The 21,264-nt window shown below is 37.7% G+C and overlaps 1 protein-coding gene across 3 annotated transcripts in view; it reads left to right on the top strand.

Moving 5' to 3' along the window:
- ATP8A1 (ATPase phospholipid transporting 8A1) overlaps positions 1-21,064 on the top strand; it is a 238,085-nt gene extending 217,021 nt beyond the window's left edge. For all 3 annotated transcript variants that reach the window (XM_029235506.1, XM_029235508.1, XM_029235507.1), the window contains 4 exons: positions 6,480-6,568; positions 7,619-7,711; positions 15,057-15,148; positions 16,360-21,064. In XM_029235506.1, coding sequence (XP_029091339.1) covers positions 6,480-6,568; positions 7,619-7,711; positions 15,057-15,148; positions 16,360-16,457 — 372 coding nt within the window. In that variant the 3' untranslated portion in view covers positions 16,458-21,064. The remainder of the gene's footprint in view (positions 1-6,479; positions 6,569-7,618; positions 7,712-15,056; positions 15,149-16,359) is intronic.
- Positions 21,065-21,264: the final 200 nt, after the last annotated feature.

A 21,264-nucleotide genomic window follows, 5' to 3' on the forward strand; every position in this document is an offset into this window, starting at 1 on the left:
GTTACTGCTTCCCCCCAACCCCTGGCAGCCACTATTCTACTTTGTCTCTGAACTTGATTACTCTAGGTACCCCTTGTAAGTGGAATCATGTAATATTTGTCCTTTAGTATCTGGCTTATTTCACTTAGCGTAATGTCTTCAGGGTTCATCTACTTGTAGCATGTGCCTGAATCTCATTCCTTTTTAAGGCTGAATGATAGCACATGATATGTATAAGCCACATTTTGTTTATCCATTCATCTGTTGATGTTTCCACCTTTTGGTTATTGTGAATAATACTGCTATAAACATTGATATGTGGATTTTTTTTTTTTAAATAGAGCAGATCAGATTTACCAATGGATTGGAAGTGTGGTCTGAGAGAAAAGGAGGAAAAGCAAGTTTTTTTGGCCAGAGCAGCTGGAAGGATAAAGTTCATATTTGCCGAGACAGAGAAGACTGGGGTTTTATATTCTTTTTATTTAACGTAGCAAAATAGTCACGTTGTGTAGTTAAGAAAAGTCTTTATTCATGCCGGTATGAGACCTTCCTTCTCTTCCTGCCCATTCTACATCCCTTCCTTGCCCCCCCCCCACAAAAAAAAAATTGTTACTTTTAGTTATCATACTTTCCCTGGATTTGCCAAAATATTTCTGTTGATTCAAAAGGGGGATGGGGAAGGTAATTTAACATACTTAGCTTTTAACGCATGTCACTCAGCCTTTGTAACAGATAAAATGACCTCTATTGGAAAAGGATGGTTAGGGAGCTGAATCAAGCCCTTCTCCTCTCTCCCCAAATCACATAAATATCTAGTTATAACTGCTCCCAGAATAACTCCATGCCAGAGCACAAGAAAGCCAAACAACATCTCAGGAATATAGTCCCAAGGCTCTGGTGTTTTTTGACCTTTAATCGCTCTAAACACTAAGTTGTAAGAACTTATTTATTCAACAATTATTTATTGAACACCTGGCTGGTGGTTAAGCACTTGGGCTGTAAGAATTCATCAAGATATATTTCTTCCTCTTACAGGGATTATAGTCTGTAACTAGAAAATGGGTAATAGTTACCACCAAAGTGGAAGCACAAAGTAGGGTCAGCTAACCCAAGTCTAAGGAAAGAAGTGACATCTGATGTGAAAACTAAAGAGCAAACAGGAGTCACAGATACAGGGTCCAAGGACGAGAGTAAGCTTGGGCAGATTCCAAAATCTGAAACACTTTGTGAAGCTAGAGATGGGGGCTGGCTTGAGAGATGATGTAGGGGACGTAATCAGAAGTCAGGTAGGAAAGGTCATGAAATCATATTATGGATTTTTGTACTCCATCCTGAGGGTGGTATAAAGCCACTGAAAGGGTTTAATCCAAGAACTGCTCAAAGCTAATTTGCACTGTGGCTCTGGCTGTAGTGGGGGGACTGGCTAGAAGCAGAGCAGGACGGGAGTCAGCAAGTCCACGCATGAGGCTATTAGGAGGACAGGCAAGTTTTGGACTGGAGTAATGGCAGCAGGGTGAGCGAGAAGTAGATAGGTCTGAAGATACTAAAGCACAACAGAACCTGGTGATAAAGCAGATATAGTATCAAGAGGCAGTTCAAGAATAGAGCCCAGCTTCTGTCTCAGGCAGGTGGTGATGAAACTGTTCCCTGAAGAGATTGCACGAAGAAAGAGCAGGTCTGGGAGGAAGACAGTGTGTGTTCAGTTGGGGAATGTATTAAGTTTGAAGTGCCTCTTTGACATTCAAGTTCAGAGCCGGCTGGTCTGTGTTTGAAGCACAGGCAAGAGATCTAAGCCACAGGGAGAGACCATGACTGATCCCCATGTAGATGATAGAAACCTCCAACCTTCCCAGGGAGTGTGTGTATATGATAACAGAAGGCTCCTGAGAGAATGCCAGGATAGTCTACCTTTCCCTTTATTCAGGACTTGTCCAAACAATCAGTTTCCTAACAATTACACTCTTTGAACAGCATCTTTAATAGCTTGGACAGTATTATCTCATATAGACGTACCTTTACCTAACCAGCCACGTAGTTTTTCCTGTTAGTTTTCACTGATGTTTTACTATTTTTAAAACACGCACGGTGAATATTTGCATTCCGCAAAATTAGTCCCTTGGGATGTTAGAAAGCAGTATATAGGAAAAAGTGTTCCATGGTCGATAAATGTATTTTGGAAACCTTGATTTTAAAAACTATTCAGTAGGTTCTTTACTGTGATTTCTCAGAGCCTTAAACACTCTGCCCTGTGACTCTCCAGGAGGGGTATGCTGTGCTTTGTTTATACCTTTACTAAGCCTTGGGCCATGACAGGCTTTTGGAGGGAGCGCTTTCAGGACTAGTGACCACAGAACAGTTTCATAGGATATTAACCTATATGTAAAAGCTGTACCAGACTTCAACACATAGTCCCAGAAGTTGAATTATCAAATTAACAGGAATGCATGTTTGTGTTCTTGATGCACATGTCAATTACCTTTCCCAAAGGCAAGTACATTGCTGATGGGAATGTAAATTACTCCACGTACCTGTTTCACCATACCTCCCCACTCCCCCAAGTGTGATCATGAATTGTTTAAATCTGATCTAATTTGGTAATGTTTCTGTGACTACAGAGAGGCCCAGCATTTTTCCATGTTGTTGATTACTTGCTGCTGCTTTTGTGAATACCTTCTCAGGTCTTTTGCCTATCTATTGGAATCTTAGCTATTCTTATGAAGACAAGTGGTCTATTTTTATAATCAGGTTTCAGTGCAGAATTTCATATACTTATGGCAGCCATTTTCCCAAGTTCTTATGTATCATTTATTTTTTAGTTAAGTTCTTTTTGAACACGTGGAACTTCTCCATTTTCATGGGTCAGTTCTTTAAAGCATTTCTTTTTATAGTTTTTTTCCCACTGTTTTTAAGCTTAGAAAGTCCTTTTATAAAGTTTTATCTAGACACTTAATAATCACTGCTTGTTTTTTTGTTGTTGTTATTAACATTAACTCGTAACTCCTCTGGTATTTATATTATTTATATTAATTTATCTTGCTGCCCTTCCCGCCCCCCACAGAAGAAACTAACCAAGTTTCACGGCACTGTTTTCTGAATTTTCCCTTCCAAATTAATATATTGTGCCCATGCAATCTTTAATAATTTTTATGAAAACAATTTTATCTCCATTTCCTACATTAGCGAATTGAGATGAATGGCAATTTATTAGGGTTCAGTTACTCGGCCAGTTTCAGTCTTGAGATGAGTATATACTGTGATGTTAATGTGATGAAAACCATGACATTTATAAACTTACACTTAATTTGATGTTGTGATAAAAATTTCCTTCCTTGAAGCTCATGGGAGAGATTACTGAAAAGAACACAAGACTAGAGTGTTTAAAGGAATTTGAAAAGTAAAATGAAGAAAGGAACGTTTGCTAATAATCAGTGGTAGTAATAAAAGCAGCCACTTTATAAACATTATTGGTTTAATTCTTACAATCCACTTTACAGCTGAGGAAGCAGAGACCCCGAAGTTACCCCCTCCATCTCTGAGAGCTGGGACAGGCAGAGCCACCACCACTTCCAGGGCTGTTTATCACCAGCCCTGCTCTAGTTGGGGTCCGCGGATATGGTTTTAGTACTCCCCAAGGAGCCTTCTTATTTAGATAGTGTCTGTACTCAAGCGAAGAATCAGCATCCTAGTTCCCCACTTGGACATTTATAGGGTAAAAGGAGGGACAGACTTAAAAAGTGCATTGCTGAAAGTTTGTAGGCAGGTAGCACATCGAAATTCTCTCCTCCAAGACTGAACATGGGAGACACTGCAGGTGAAAAAGTAAGTGTTCCTCTCTGTGTGGGAACGTGGGTACCAAGGGGTCACCTCACTGTGGGTCAGAAGGTAAGCCCTCTTATCTGCTCAAGCCCCTCGGCTTAGCTAACTGCACGTGAGCTAGGATTTTCTCAAACGTTCTTTCTCTGCAAGTTCACAGGGAAATTTCAAAACAATTCCTCATTCCTCTGCCGCAGCTTGCGTTTTCAGGCAGTGATGGTTCATTTCTTAAGCCCGCGTGGCCCGATGCTGAGACAGCATCGCTCTGCAGACAAGCAATTGTTTGTTCCCGGAGCAGGACCTGTGCCCTCAACTGTACTGGCTTTGCAGCTCCCTGGGCTGATCCTTTCTCAAGTCCCCCGGGAGGCACTTTTGTGGCAGATTCCATTTGGTTTCAAAGGGCCTCGAGGAGGGGCGTCGGGGCTGCTTGGCGTGGCCCCCCAATCTCCCATGTTAGGAGCGACTTGCCAGCCCTGGCGGAGGGAGCGCAAGCCCGGCCCCGGACAGGCTGCTCCTGACCCCCCACCCCCATTGTCTGCGGGATTGGGCGTCTTTTCCCAGCCGACCTGCCTGCGAGTGGAGAGATGTGAAAAGTTAGAGACAAAAATGGTCTCTACAGAGTGAGGGGGAGCTTTCTTGTACAGAAAGGAAGGAAATACCTCTGTGGGATTTTATTTCCCCCCGCTCTTCATCCAAAAAATACAAAGAGGCTCTCTGTCTTTAATGCGAATGTCGGCTTTAAATCTTTTAGGTTTGGATTAACTCTGCAAAAGAAAAAAAAATCTGACAGGCTTTCAGATATGACGCAGAAAAACTTCTTTCCCTTCAATTCATGGCGTTCATTTGCAAAGCCAAAGGCTGGTGGACTGAATAGTGGGCGCCAGTCTCCCCGTCATAGTTAACATTACAATGGTCAGAATTAGCGGCCTCCTTCACTACCAGTGGACATTTAATACAGGGTGGCAAAGGCAAGAATAAATCTTTCTTCTCTTGCCCCCAAATTAAAAGAGATTATAAAATTAAGCCAAGTAAAAGAGGTATTTTCAGTTACATGACTTAGAATCTCATCTTTCCTTTTTCCCGTAGAAGGAAAAAGAAATGTGCCATTTTGCAGTCGTTACCTAACTCAAAAGCTTCCTTCCAACTAAACAAAACCCACTGACTTGATGGACATTTCCTATTACACAGTTATTGTTGGTTTTCACTATTGAGGATGTCAGCAAGCATGTCGAAAATCATGTTTTGCTTATAAAATAAAATGACTTTTATGTGAATATCTTTCGTCTTGGTGGTATCTACAATGTGGGTGCTATTCCATTGAATCCACGTGGCAACATTTACTTTCTGAAATTTTGGGTAATAGCATGTTCTTATTTTAACGTGTTCAGAGCTGTGTCAGCCTAGATAGAGGGAAACCTGAGTATCCTTGTACCAAGAGTCCGTATCAATAAGCTTGTGTTAATGTAGAAAAAATTTTAAACAGCAGCTCCTGGTCTCCAGTTGAGAGTCAAAATGAATAGGTAATCTGAAACACAACTTAAAATTAGTAATCTTTGTATTTGATAAGGATTGATTGATTAGGACTGTTTATGTGTAATTGTGAACCTGCCTATGCGAATTAAACTCTAAATCATTTTTAATTCCTGACCTGGTTAAAAAAAAAAATTTCTTGCGTGAGTTTTAATGGGATGTAAATGTGTGTGCGTTGGTTGGCTACTTCAGAATGGAGTTATAACAATACATTTATGGATTTAAATAGGTACTGCAAATTTATTCTTGATAAACAAATAGACTCGAAGTGAAGCAAAATATCCCTTTTGGTTTTATTATATGACACTGTCCCTTTTAAGCTCTAGTAATCTAATTACATTATAAAGGGATTTTTTTATTATAATCGCAAATAACTAATAGAATTTGTTGATTTTTATTATAGAATCATTTTCTTTGCAACCCCAAAGGCTCTGATACAGCAATTTGGGATTTAATAGAAAGGAATGCTTAAAGTTATTTTAATACACTTTTATTTGGGTTTTACATACTAAACATTTGGCTTGACTTTAGCAATAACAGGATGCACCGAAACAAGTTATGTAAATCTTTGAACAAAAATTAATATTATTCCTATCTAATATCAAATTGTTATTTTTCATAGATTCCTTAATTAATTTGTTTATACTGTATTCGTGATTTATCTGGATGATCTTTTAGTATTGTGCAATATTTTAGAAAAGCAAATTTTTATGTGCCAGAAATAGTAAATGTAGCTTTTAATTAGGATTGATTTTACATGTTGTATTATAAGAGAATTTAATCCAGTGTATGTTTGAAGTTTGCTCAAAAAGATAAATTTTTATATTCTAAGTTATAAAAGAAGGTCAACGTTTATTACTCCATTATTTTGATCACAGTAATAAAAATTTCACATAAAAATATGAAAAGATTTGGCACATGATAAAACTTTGTTGTATTAGCTACTTGAAGGAAAAAAAGAAATGTAGTAAATGCATGTTTTAATACATTTGGCTTTTAATTCCAAATATTTCACAAGTGTGAATTCAGAGTTATTGTATACTCTCTTGCAGAATGAGATTCTTAAAATTATTTTACTTGAAATCATATAAAAACTAAACATGAATGATGTATTTCTTGGTTTTTAAAGTAATACTGTTTCTGATGCTTTTACTCAGGCAGCCATGTTGTTCAGTTCCGGAGTCTTTTGGACAGGCCTGTTATTTATCCCTGTGGCATCTCTGCTTCTTGACGTGGTGTACAAAGTGTAAGTATAATGCTCAGTTATGTCATTAACAACACAGATGCATATTAATCCTCAGATTTCTCTAGTTGTAACATTAATTCTAGTGTAGAGTTTACAGAATAGGAATTACTAATATTAATTCTACATAAAGAAGAAAGGAGTGATTGAAGAATTAAAAAACTAAATTAGTTTAAAAGAGCGAACAGAAGTAAAGCAGGTAGCTTCAATTAACATTTTTGTTAATCAGCCTGAAAAACCCATTCAAGGTAGAAGAAAAAATTCTTTTACCTCCAAACACATATATATATAAATTTTTAGTGAACAGTAGTTGTGAAAGGGAATTTTTGCTTGCCTGATTCTAAACATGTATAAAACAGAATAGAAGAAACTACAACTTTACTAATCTTTCTCAAGGATTATAAGTTTTAAAGTGTCCTCTCTTCCCACAAAAAAGATATCATTAAAGCTAGTTAATGTGATGCTTATTTAATAACTGAGAGTTTTAATATTGTAAACGTAAACCATTTATGACTATTGTTTCTGTAATTATATTAATGCCCAGAATTACTGTAGTCTTTTTTTTTTTTTTAATAAATTTATTTATTTATTTTTGGCTGTGTTGGGTCTTTGTGGCTGCGCGCGGGCTTTCTCTAGTTGCAGCGAGCGGGGGCTACTCTTTGTTGCAGTGCGCAGGCTTCTCATTGCATTGGCTTCTCTTATTGTGGAGCACAGGCTTTAGGTTCGCGGGCTTCAGTAGTTGTGGCACACGGGCTTAGTAGTTGTGGCTCACGGGCTCTAGTGTGCAGGCTCAGTAGTTGTGGCACACGGGCTTAGTTGCTCCGCGGCAAGTGGGATCTTCCCAGACCAGGGTTCGAACCCATGTCCCCTGCATTGGCAGGCAGATTCTTAACCACTGTGCCACCAGGGAAGTCCCTACTGTAGTTTTTTAGATTCTATGGAAAAATTGCTTGTACACTGGTTACTGTTGTACTTAGCAGCAGCATGATCAAAACTAGTTTCATAAAGTCTTAAATCTTCACACGAATACTTCTACCCTTTTTTTCTCTGCAGTATCAAGAGGACTGCTTTTAAAACATTAGTGGATGAAGTTCAGGAGCTGGAGGCAAAATCTCAAGACCCAGGAGCAGTTGTGCTTGGAAAAAGGTAAAATATGCCCTGAATATGTTCTTTTCCAAGTGAACTTTAAATGTCTTTTGCTAGTGGTTGGAAATAAGCAGTTAAACGTGTTTATCTGTTAACATGGAGCTAGCAGTGTCACTGACAAATTTTGCAGTCAGAGAGATGCAGATTCAGATCACATCTTTCTTCACTAAGCTGCAGGTGACCTTAGCCAAGTTGCTTAGTGCTGCTGAGCCTCAATTTTCTCATCTGTACAATGGGAGTGATAATGCCTCCCTCATGGCCAGTTGCGAGAATTGGATAAAATACTGTGGATAAAGCAGGTGGCTTGCCATCTGGTGCTTAATGAGCACTCAATAAATGGTAGGTACAAATAGTGTTTATTATTAAACTGAAAAAGGAAATAAATAACACAGTAGAATATAGTCAAAATCAGAGCTTGACATGAAGTCAGCTCTCCCACAGTTACCTTTGTGGTTCAGTACATTGTTAGGAACTGACCTGGGCATATGTCTGTTATATATGAAGTCTGTTATGTCTTCCAAGTCCTCCTTACCGCCCCCCGCCCTGCAAAAAAGCAAGGTTAGAAAGCTAATTGAATTGACTAAATTTCACAAAACATTATAGAAAAGAATTTAAACTTATATGAAAGCACTCTGTGATACACCACAATTATGAAGAAAATATGAGGAATTTATTCTTTCTGTCTTTCATCACACTAAAGTGAGCTAAAGTTTTGTCTCAACCACAGGAAACGTTTTGCCCTGGTCTGTGTCACCTTCATCATGGTTCACTGTCGTTACTCAGTTTGACACGGTGGAGTGTCAGACTGGGACCTCAGGCTGAGACCTTGGCTTCCAGCCCTCTCGTGCTCTCATTAGGCCGAAGGAGCACCTCACACGCCAGTCTGTGCCTCTCTTAAAAATAACAGCACTGGCATCTGTGGGGCGTGCACCACGTGCTGGGTGCTGCACTCCTCACTTCACAGGTACTATTGCATTACACTCCTGCAACGACCCTGTACAAATCCATCATCCCCAGTTTTTCCAGATGAGGAAACCGAGGCTTAGACAGACCAGGTTCTCAAGGTCAGAAGTGACCACGCTGGGCCTTGAGCCCATGTCAGTTGATTCTAGAAACCCTGTTGCTAACCATGCACTATTCTGCCTCCTGCTGCTGCTTTTCAAGAACGTAGGATGGCAGCAAAACTAGCCTGCCACTAACATGACAGTTCGTAGCCTCTCCCAGTCGGTGTCCCTGTGTACCTGATGGGCTGCTACCTTTGGGGTTACAGGTGTAGCTACTCCTCCCTCCAGCTTTGCCTCATCTCTTCCCTTCACCTCCAAGTCAACATCTATTCTATTGCCTTTCATAAATAGTTCCTCAGTAAATGTTTTTTCCCTCTTTCACTCTAGCTGTAAAAAGGATGTGGTAAGAGTTCTAGCTCACAAAATTGTGAACAAAAATATTTATTCACAATTATTAGGGAAAGTCTACTGATAGCACTGTTACTACCCTTAGTAAATTTCTCCTATTTTTGTGTTAATAAAACCTATGTTATGTTAAGCCCCTCCATGTGATACTGGTTCTCCATCGTTTATAGTATATCGCTGACTTCAACAATTCATAAGTCAGGCTGAGGGTTCCATGTGATGACCTCTGACCTCTGGGTCCTAAAGACCTGAGTCTGTGACGTGTGTAGTCCCTTACATTAAATAAGTCAGAGGACCTAGAAGGAAAGAAGTGAATTCCGCCGTAAATGACAACCAGCTTCTCCAAGAAAATGCATCTGATAAATTTCCTGCTGCTGCTCAGCTCATTTGCCTAAAACAGCTGTTCAGCTTTTCTTAAGGACTCAGGACTAAGTTAGATGTTAGCTGAATACCCCAGACAAAAACCCCTAGTACAGTAGGGACCCTGTGTTGCCCTTGCTGCCAATCAGTGAAGAGAAGGATGGCGATGGTCAGTGCTACCCTGCTAAACGGTAGCTAGAGGAAGGGGGAGAAAAAGATCTGTGAAAGGGGAAAAGTAGCAACTGGTTGGAAAGGTCTTCACACCAGACTACATTCTAAGGCAGTTTAGAAATTGTCAGATAGATTTTATTGATAGAACTCTTTCAGAAAACTTGGAGAATAAGACTCATGTCAAATTTCAAAAAACTAGCTAATTTCATCTGCATTTTTCAAAGAGGAAGAAATAGTGATTTCTGTGTATTCTAGTGATACCAGGCTTCCCTGAGTGCCAAAACACCACATTATTTTACGCCTCCCGGTCTCCACACGTGCTGTTCCTTGTCTAGAGCTGGTACCCTCTTACAGACTGGGTAATCCAATTCCTAGCTTTCAAAACCCAGTCCAAATGCAATTCCCTCAGCTTTTCACAGATAAAATCAATTCTTGTTCTGCTATCTCTGTATCTTGTTTGTTCTTCTGTTTTTACGTTTATTGCATTATGATATAGTGTATTTGTTCGCCCTATGCTTGTTCGTCTTCCCAACTAGACGGAGCTCCTTGTAGGAGAGGCCTCTGTCCTAGTCTTAACTGCAACCCAGAACCGGCCACAGAGCCAGGAACATAGTAGCACTCAGTCAATATTTGTTGAGTGGATGAATGTATGGCCAAGAGAGTTAACTAAGGAATGAATGAACGAACGAATGAAAGGGTGGGTGAAAGGATAGTTGAGTAGTGGGGTTGACCTGTGGGTAATTAAATTAAAATGTGATAACAAGAACATAGAAGTATATAGGTTACACTTCCCAAACTAGTAACGCCTAGCGTTGATTGTTTACTTTTTTTGTCATAGAATGATGCAATTCTTAAGAACAATCTTGTGGGTTGATCATCCCAATTTTTTTAATCTTCACTAAGCACTACTATGAAGTCAAGCTAGATGTAAAATGAAAGAGTGTCAGAGAAACTATAACTTACTTGTAAGCACCGTATCCAGATTAATATTTATAAGAATTTATTTCTCATCTCTACTCATTTTCAAAAATTGAAACACCTTGGTTAAAAGAATTAGTCCTTTTTATAGAAATAGTATGCCACTTATCATAATTTCCAGCAAATTAGATATATTTTAATTTTACATCGAAATTTTGAGGAAAAAGGTATGTTTCATCGTTTAAGTATATTGCTTTTGAGCCATGGGTTATGGTAGAAATCAGTTTAAGTCTAAAAATTTGGGAGAATAAAGCCAAACCTTATTCCTAATACTGTGTAGCCATGGCTTATTTTTGTGTGTTAAGAAAATAACTTTAAGCTGTGAAATCCTGTTCTTTGCTTTTACTTTATGTGGACGTGCTCCAACACTAGGGAGCCGAAGCATCTTCATTCCCAAAGTCCAAAAAGCTTTGAAATTCAATTTTTTCCATAGGCTTATAGCAAAGTTTGCTGGAAGAACCAAAACAATTTGTACTATAAATACGTTGATCATGTTTATTTTTCTACAATGTAATATTCCTGTATTTTATAGCAGGAATATTACTTTTTGGAATATGGGCCTCTAAGATGCCACTTGGGAATATTACATCTACACATTGTGTGTAACGTATTACTTTCTCTAAAACAAAACAAAACAAAATGTGAATTCAAAAATCCCAAAGATTTAAAATAAGGGGTTGTGGACAATGGGCTCATTAGAGACAGGGCAGTTATTACTGGATACCTTTCACGTGTGTGTGAAGCAATGCATCTTATAGTAAGGCAGTATGAATAATGAGTCTCATAATTTTTTGTATCTAACTGTAGACATTAGCCAGCATATCATCGTCAGCCGTTACTAAATAGAATTTTAGCCCAGGATCTTCAGGTCAGTCCTTATTAATTTGTCCATCACCACTGTGTGACCCACAGCCTTAGCTTTAAAAAAGACAGTAGGGAAGTATGGATGTCAGATCATTTGGTCATGGGGGTGGTGATGGTGTTCTCTCCCAGCTTTTCTCTGTGTTGTTTATCTTAATGAAAAGCAATTTTAACATTGCCCCAGAACTAATAGAAAAGAAACTATATTTTTCAATTTTCACCTGGGTTTTATATCAGGATTACACAGATTTCTTTGAGGCTGGGGCGGAGGCGCGGGGTGTGGGGGGAGGTGATTAGGATAGGAGGACATATCAAATGTTTTCCCCCAGCCTACTCTCATCCCTGTGATAAGGGTTCCATCCAGCATTTGTAAAGAAACATGACAGAACGATGAAATACCTCCTCCAGAGCAGAGATTACTTAGGCTTCTCATATTCATCGTTCATCTCCCCACCACCACTGCCTACTACAGGACAGCTGTCGTATGCTATGCACTAACACATTTCATGAATGAATGAAAACAGCTTGGCAACCCAATAAAACAACAAATGCAAATTGACCGCTCTTCAAAGATAACTGAAAATACCTTAAGACAACATGTTCCAGGACAGTAAATGAGTTTTTACTTTTTTTTTTTTTTAGTATTTCTAAATGAAATTTTATTTTAAAACGTGGTATATTTCCACCTCACCTCACCAAATATCTAAGTTGCAGCATTTTAACAGGCTTGGAAATAACGTAAGTGGTAATTGTGTGATTGCATTAAATAAATAGAAAATTTACATAGCTTGGTATGTACATGAAAGACCCTACAAATTGAGTAAAACTACTGAACGAGAGTTGTGAATAAGATGTGGTTTTAGTTAGAAGGCATCCTAGAGTCTTTTTTTCTTCTCACACTGTGTTAAACTGTTCAACAAAAACTAAACTTTTAACATGTCTATTAATGTTAACATGTTACCAGTGTATTTTATAATGTGGCTTGATAGTGATATCAGTACCCATAAACATTGATGGCACAGAAACTGCATAACTTTGAAATGATGAGTAGTTCTCCAAAAGTGGGATAGGACTAGAGAAATACAAGTCATCATCAGTTATTATTTATTAAGCACCCTCCCACGAACGGCATTTATATTCTGAGGAGGGAGATTTTGTTCTATCAAGAGGTCCAGTGTAGCTAAGGCAAAAAGCAAAACACACACAAAAAAAACCTAGTAGTTTTCCTAAGGAAGTGGAGTGAGGGGCATTATAAGTTAAAACTCATGTTCAGCAATAGACTTCTCCTGTTGAGGTAATGTTGAATATAAACCAAGGCATCAGAAATGATCCTCACAGAGTATCTTTTGTTTCGTGATGATCTCTGTTCTAGGTGGGGTTTTTTCAATAATAAATTCCTTGGGATCTGGGGGATGGTAAGGGTGAGAAGAACTAGTGCTTCTAAGTGTTGAGTGGTTCCTGAGTACCCGTAACTGTGGTTGAAGCTGTACAACTCCCTGAATCCTCCGTCAGCCAGAGGTTAGGAATTGTCCTGTTCTCCATGAGATGTCCAAGAAAGGTTGCCTAAGGTGACCCAGCTAATAAGTAACAGACTCAGAATTAAACCAAAGTAAGACTGCAAGGCCCAGGCTCTTTCCACAGTAGTGTGCTTCTTTCCCCAGAAAGAGACTTTCTGCTTTTTTTTTTTTAACACTAGACATTAACTTGATGTAACAGCTGAGTGATAAACTAGCCTTATATGAACCGTTACAGAACAAAATTACATTATCTCATATATTTAGGTTGCCATAATATGAAAGGGGCAATTCTCACATCTGCCTTCTTATCGCTTCCATAATTGTAATATTAAAGTATCATGTTGTAGTATTAAAGTATCATGCATTCAGGAAGGCCAGCCCGAAACCTGGAAAACGTATTTTGGGAAGAAGAAGCTCTATCATGATACATTGCCGTCCTCTAGTCTTCTGTAGTCATTTCAGTTTTAAACACCAGAGACTTGCCAAGCACCCCATCCACGATGCTCTGCTAACAACATCAGACCACCTGCTGCTGAAGCTGCCGACTTCCTCAAAGCGGTTACATATTTTAGTGTCCCTGTGAGTCCCCGGGTGTGTAACGGTAGATCATTTTAAGAGCAGAGTAAGAAAAGTCACTCTGTAAAAATGGCTCCTTCTCATTCCCCATATCTGTTTATTTCACTAGCAAAAACAAGTTTTACAAATTTTTGCAAAACCACTGGAGTTTTAAGATTAATTAGCTTTCTTGCCTTAATTCCCAGTGACAATAAAATATGTCTAATAAATAGCAGTTAACACCCCTAGACTTTTAAAAATGTGTGTAAGACTACTACAAATGTCAACATTTCTAAATATTTTATTTCAGCAAAAGCCTAAATGTTTGTGTAATTACAATGAGTTCATTTTGCACATGATCCTTTTTTTTGCATATGATAAACATTGTTCCCTTTCGGGGTCTAAAAAAATTGGCAAAATACAGAACTAACATAACTTACAGCAGTTTAACTAAAGCTTTAAAGTGGGGAAACCAAAAGATGGAAATTTGTCCACTGAGTCAATTCCAGTGATTAAAACAAAATTGCATAAACATTTGCTGCAACACATGTGGATTATTTATTAGCTCTTCATGCTTGTTATGTGTTTGATATCAAAGCAAAGTTTTATAAATCAACCAATGAAGAAACGGCATGATTGGGAGGATTGATGATGTTTAAAAGTGCACTTTGGAATTATCACTCAAATTCATCTATCCGACAAGTATTTGACTCCCTACTGGGTGAAACGCTGTTCTGTGTGCAGGGGAGAAAAACAGATGCATTATTTCTTACATTCTGCTTTTGGAAGTTACATAATTACATGGGTTTGTTTCTGCAGAGAAGATTCTTCTAAACGTTTATTGAAAAATGTGTTTTTTCTTGTCACTTTACCTGGTAAAGTATTTTCTGAAAACAGCTTTTTTATTTTAAAGTGAAATTAAGGAACACATTTCATACCATATTAGAGTGGTAATGGAATTTTTCTAATTAAAAAGTCTGTGAAATTTCTTCTTTGCATAATTTTTCAGATTTTTCTGTATAACAAAAAAAAATTATTTTACACCAGAATATGTGCAAAGTAGGAAAAAGGTATAGTGATGGTTAATTTTTTTAATTCTAAAATGCCATGCTTGCTATATGTAGTAAGTCTAAATTCCAAGATTTTAGAAGCCACTAACACAACTGGTAGAGTTTGTATTTTTTATTAATTATATTGTGCAGGTTCTGTGTCTGTATTTGACTTAAATATAACTGGGGGTGGGGAAATCTTTTGACTGGACTACTGGGGACAAAACTCTCCTTAGCTGTCAGGGGGGAAGAAAATGGCCTCAAAAGTATCCAGTACTTGAAACCTCATTTGCTGTCTGAGAAAATGGGGTTGAAATAATCACTAGACTCCGGATTTCTCAAGCAATCTTTTGTGTCAGTCTGACTCTCTCTGGTGGTCCTGTGGGCTCTCTGGGTTCTCCACCGAGTTGATAATTCATTTCACACGTTTGCACCTGTTCTGCAGCCTCACGGAGAGGGCGCAACTGCTCAAGAATGTCTTTAAGAAGAACCACGTGAACTTGTACCCATCAGAATCATTGCAACAAAACCTGCTCCGTAAGTATTTGAGTTCTGTTTTTCAAACACATCCTCTTCCATTACCTCATAGGATCTGAGAGCAGTATTTTAACTTTAGAGATATTTAACTATTTACGGTTAACACCTAAAACAAGTTTTGCACATTTGCAACATGTTATGTAAATGACAAATGTTTAAAGAATCCTTTGACCACGGCCATCTCACTTTCAGCAAAAGAGATAGAGCATTTGAAAATCTTGCTGCTTTCACTTCAAGAAAAATATTCCTGCATGCCCCTTGTTTCCTTAAGTCTTAAAAAGAACCAGTGAAATAAATCTTAACTCTTAAAAGCTCACTCTGTATTGTTATCTTTCCTACTTGAATAACTTTGCAAGAGCCTTTTCAGCTTTCATACACAATGACATGTATGTGAAACATCGCACAATTGAAACATGTATTTTCCCCTTCAAAAATATTTATGAATATTTACAATTGTAAGAAATTATTAGGTATCACACCCTCTTAACATTTCAAGGATCTAAAAAAGAATATAATATATAAAGCCCTGTGGTAAATGTATGTGTGTTAGTAATATATCATTTGTTTCATGTTATTTCCACATATAATTTATTTTCATTTATATATACTCATGTTTAATGCTTTTGCTCTTTATACTTCAAGAGGCCTTTTCTAAAGATGTGATTCCCTTGGAGGTCATTTCTTATCCCCAAGCCCCCTTGGACCAGGCTGGGGCATGAGTGAGTTTATTTGTAGATGCTGAGAGCCCAGAATAATGTCTTCTGAGGGAAGGAGAGCGCGCTTCCACTATTCGAAGTTGTGTGTGTTTATCTCCTCCTCTCCCTTGCTTTTATTCTTCCTTCCCTCTCATCCGCCTGATCTATGTGGAATACACGCACCCACTTGACTGCACTCCCCACCCCTCTGCTAGTCAGGAAGCAGACATTAGAGGGGCTGGACTTGAGATGCTGAAGGGAGAATTGAGGGGGGCCGAGAGCATCTGTTCGTCTAGGGAACACAGCTCCTAGAATCTAAGCTACCATCATCTCACTCTTCATTTTGCAGTTGAGTCTATACCGTTTACAGACATTAAAAACTAGTGTCTTCATGCTTTTAAAGGTGGGAGGGATGCATTAGTTCCCCAAGTTAGGAAATGAGCGCTCAACACTCAGAATAACAGAGATTTCCAACGACTTCAAGGTGACCATTTCTATTTTATCTTTAACTTACAGACGGGTATGCTTTCTCTCAAGATGAAAATGGAATCGTCTCACAGTCTGAAGTGATTAGAGCGTATGATACCACAAAGCAGAGACCCGATGAGTGGTGACGGGGGGAGGGATGAGAGGCCAGCTCTGACACATCTCGAAGGGGAGCTCCCAGGTCTTCACCAGAATCTGCTGACCAATTCCAGCCTGGTCCAAGGAGGGGAAATGGATCTGAACTCATCTCATTGACTGACATTCAGATTCATGTATATTATAGACATAAGCACTGTGCAACTACACTGTAACACCATCTCTTTCAGATTTTCTAAAGTATTTACTAAGTCTTTGAAAACAGAAATGGAAAATGACCTTGTATCTTGCCAGAGTGTTTTCTTACACTGAGAATAGGTCAGCATTCTTATGCTGTTACTCTGGGGCTGCCACTATCAGTGTCTTGGATATGCCACAAAGCGACCGACCTTTACAAACCTCTAAAATGGTAGTAAGTTAAAGGGACTCCTTGATACCCATTTTAGATTTCAGAATATGCTGAGAAAAACCAGCCTTCTTAAGGAAGCGACTCACTGAGCAAAATTTCTAAACAAGACATTAATAATAATAAGCGTTTGTGTCAAAAATTGTCACTATAAATGTTTGCCAAAGAAGTTTAATAAATGTATTTGTCATTCAGTAGTCATTTGCCCAGAAATTTAAGAGAAGGTTTACCTCTAGTTCTGCTGTAAGATCTGCATGCCTGACTTTACAAATCTAAGAGTGATTTGCAAAAACGAGTATTTCAAGGCATTTGCTACTAAAATCTGTGATGTTGCACCTTTAGCCTTACAAATGCTTCTTTCTCGTTCATCTTGTCTATTTGTTCAAGTTGCAGTGCACACGTGGTATGTGACTGTCTTTATGATACTGATTTTTAAAACTGTATTTATGTCTCCATCCTTTCTAATGAGGTTTCATCGTCATTTAGATTTTTCTAACAACCTGGCTTCTGCTGTAGACTGATGTCATTTTGTCTTCGAGTTTTCTCTTTTAAGAAAAATATGCTTACATATTTATGTGAGATTCCCAATGCTTCTGTCCAGGTGTTTGGAATACCATGTTGGATAAATGCATGGGCCTTTGTAATGTCCGTAGACTCAGCTTGTGTCCTGTGTTTTGGTTTTCCCTATTAGTGCCCACTCGAGATGCCTGCTGTCCTCAATGGCACGCCCAGTGTTATGGTGACTGCCCCGTACATAAGACTGAGAATGACTTCACAGTTCACTAGTCAAGCAGCTCCCAAAATTAGTCACACACTGCTAATTGGGACAAATAAGTAGTACCTTTTACCCATTTTAAAAACATCTATTGTACTCATGTCTATAACTTTACAAAGAAAAGTAGATTTTTGTTAATATGCTTTAAAATGTGTGTTCAGCTTAATTATTTTCAGCATTTCCAAGACATCTGAAAAGGCCTATTTTGCCACCAACAATCAATGGTGAAGGGGCTGTTTAAAAACCACAACCAGTTTTCTACACTATTTTTAACATAATGCTTTCATGTGGAAATAAAAAGAATTCTAGCTTTCAGATACACCTCAGAGATTGAAGCAAACTTTTTGCCTTGTATTCAAAAGCCTGTTTGCCTTTAAGTGGACTTACCAGCAAAATTGGTACAACTTCCTCTTAAAAAAAATAAGTCGACTACAAGTGAGAAGACAGGAGATTTTCAGATCACTCCTTGAGTTTAATAATTCCCATCTTTTTCATCCTTTTTCTCAATCTAGATTTAAAATTCAGCTATATATTATTTCCTTCTCTGTGTTTTTAGCTATTTAGTTACCTGTATGCCTCCCACATTTTCTACACATAAGAGAGGTTATAACATACATAATTTGAACTTAAAGGGGACAAGGAGTTGACATACTTCACTCCCCAGACCCTTCCCATTTGGGGATCAGATTAAGAAAATCATAAATTCAAACATCTAACAAGACCACAGGCGTAAGGGCCTAAGATCATGTTCGAAATTCAGATTTCACAGTCTTTGTCTACTGAATGACTATTCAGAGCAGCTTTTCTGGGCCTCCATGATGAGAGTTGAGGTCAAACCACAAAAAATGAAAAACAAAAATCAAGTACAACGAATAAGGATTTTTTAAAAAGAAGAAGAACGAGGTACATCCCCCTGGAGGAACACTTCATAGCAGTTCCAGAAAAGGGCTGCTTCCATTTCCCCTCACCTCATAGGTGACATCCTTCCCCAAAACTTTAATATCAAAATGTGATGAGTGTAATAGAACTGAATTTTATGACTTAAACGAAACGCTTTGTTTTTATCCTGAAACATGGATCGTTTCTGTGGAGCCCTTCAACATGAGTGGAAGACTCATGGTTAATCATGTGGAAGATCATGATCTGAAACATGACTAATTTATGCCTTTTGGTCCCATGGATCTGTTTTTGAATTATCAACATTAAGTCAGTCTCTTAGCTTCTTGGGTGGGAGTTGGGAGTAGGCAGCAAGGAGTGACCACCTTGGTAAAACTTAAAAGATAACATTGCAATTGCAGTGACTTTGTAGTGTTAATTAGAGAAAAACCCTCTGATTCTTTAACCTTGGGTGGGGGGATGGGGGAAGTAACAGAGTTTTACCAGGATTAAAATAAACAGTTGAGGTGACTTTTAACGTGTATTTTCTGAAATAAGGGACACTCTTCGATTAAAAAGTCCCTTGTAGGAACTCCGGCAAATGCTAACACCGTTGCTTTACAGTGTTTACAATTCGGAAAATACTACTTACTGCAGAAAATCCTCATTCATTTCACCCTGAAAAGCTGGAGGTTGCTTCTTTAGTGTTAACTAGTACACAGTGATATTGAGCATGAACTTTCTAAATGTTTTACATACCCATAAAAAAATATATTGGTGTCTCCCACCCAGAAAGATGCTATATGGTAGAAATTATTAGCAGGAAAATGGTGTTTCTCAGGAATGTAGTAAATTTTAAATGACATGTGCTGCCTCCCCTCCCACACACCACTCTGTCTGATGTGAGCCTGCTTCAGCAACGTGGCAAAGTTAATTGAAAGCTTTTTCTAATGAAGTCAGGTGAACGTGTATTCTATTCAGTATTAGCCATTTACATGAATTGTATAGTCATTGAATGGACTCAGCGATTCCTCTTAATTTCCAGGGGAAAAAAATGAATTCAAGAAATCAACACTTATTCTGGTCATAACATTTTATATTTTAATTTTGCAATTCTGCATTCTAAATATCCAGTATGAAAGTCACGTGATAGTTCTGCCTTTTGTGCACGGTACAGCACTTGTAATCTGTCATTTAAATATTCTTTCAGGAAACGAATGCCATTCTGAAAGTACCAGATTGCATATTCACAATTTTTTATTTCTAAAAATGTCATCGTTATTACAAAGCTAAATAATCATTGGTGTTTATTTTTGTTCAGTTTGCCCTTTGATGTTTCCTGGTTCTAAAACTTATATTACCAAATAAATCTATAATTATGTACAAAATTCATTGAGAAAATTCCCACCCTATTCACATCATATGAACCAGACCTATGGAATTCTTTTTTGTAAATTATTTAATGTAACACCATGCAGTTCGGTGCCTAATAAATGCTTTTTAATGATCAGCATTTCTATAATGCCTCTTAAAGAGACCATAGTCTGATTTTTCTCACGTTAAAATAATTGAAGTCACTTGTGAAACTGTTATACTTTGCTGCATTTTAATTAGCCTTCAGCAGCTACTAAAATGGAATGTAAGTTAAATTTTGAAGGAAGGGAAATAAATGTTTTCCATTTTTTGTCTTGATTTATTTTCTATATGAGAGCAGCTGTGTTTTTGATAGGTTTATGGTTTGCATGAATTAATATGTAAAGTGGCCTAGGCCAGTGCATGGCTATTGCTGTAAATCTTGATGTTTATTTCTGCCTTATAAAAGTCTCTCATGGCCTACCTGGAATTTCATATTCAGTGGACAAATTAATTGGTCCTCCACACAACTTTTTTTTTATAAGTAAATTATTTTACAAACAAATTTGAACTAATTTAATTGAAACTTTTGTTTAGCTTGCCTCTAAGAACTTTTCTTAATAAAGCTCACAAAACTTCTCAGCAAATAAATCTCCCTTAAGTAGGGGAAAAAAAAAGCTAGATTTCATACTTGCTTACTTTGAATTAACAGCAACTTTCCATAGGTAAATCTCTTGCAAAGATGTGAGCAGAATATTTAAAAATATATATTTTTATGTTTCATGATTCTAGACTAGAAGCCATAAATGCAGTAAATACTGTTTGTTGTTTGTTTTACTACTTCAAGCTTCATTTTTCATATTTTCAAGTTTATTAGGTTAAAAAAAAGCAGCCTTGGAAGGCAGCTACTATGGAAAATTGCAGTTTGCATTAAAGATAAAATAGTATTTTCAACTCCATGAAAAACCATTCCTGCTGAAACTGCTGTAGAAATTGTGAAGCTGCATGAGTGGAGAGTATTGAATCTGTGATTATAGTAGTTTTCTCAGGTGTGTTTATCTCGATGTTCAATGCACTGTTTTATAAATAGTTATTAAAGTTGAGTAATATTCAATTCTATGCAGTGTTATGTGTCATTGGCCTTTTGTGAATGTGCATGTTTTAAACGGCAAATTTTAAACATTTTGTTCTCTGATTGTTGTTAAAAATGAAATAAACTTTACCATTACATAAAGAAAATTGTTCAAGATTTAATTGCTAGTTTTAGAAACTATATTGCTTTATAAAACCCTCAAATCTGCTCTAACTATAGTCTGAGAAGGTGTATCTGTTTAATAACAATATTAACATTTTGTTTACAACCCCAGTGATATACAAAATATTCCTGCATTGTAATCCCATTCAACCCAACATAGAGTGGGGTATATTA

This window comes from Monodon monoceros, unplaced genomic scaffold (assembly GCF_005190385.1).
Source record: "Monodon monoceros isolate NGI ecotype Baffin Bay Population unplaced genomic scaffold, NGI_Narwhal_1 Super_Scaffold_20, whole genome shotgun sequence".
NCBI classification, from domain to species: domain Eukaryota; kingdom Metazoa; phylum Chordata; class Mammalia; order Artiodactyla; family Monodontidae; genus Monodon; species Monodon monoceros.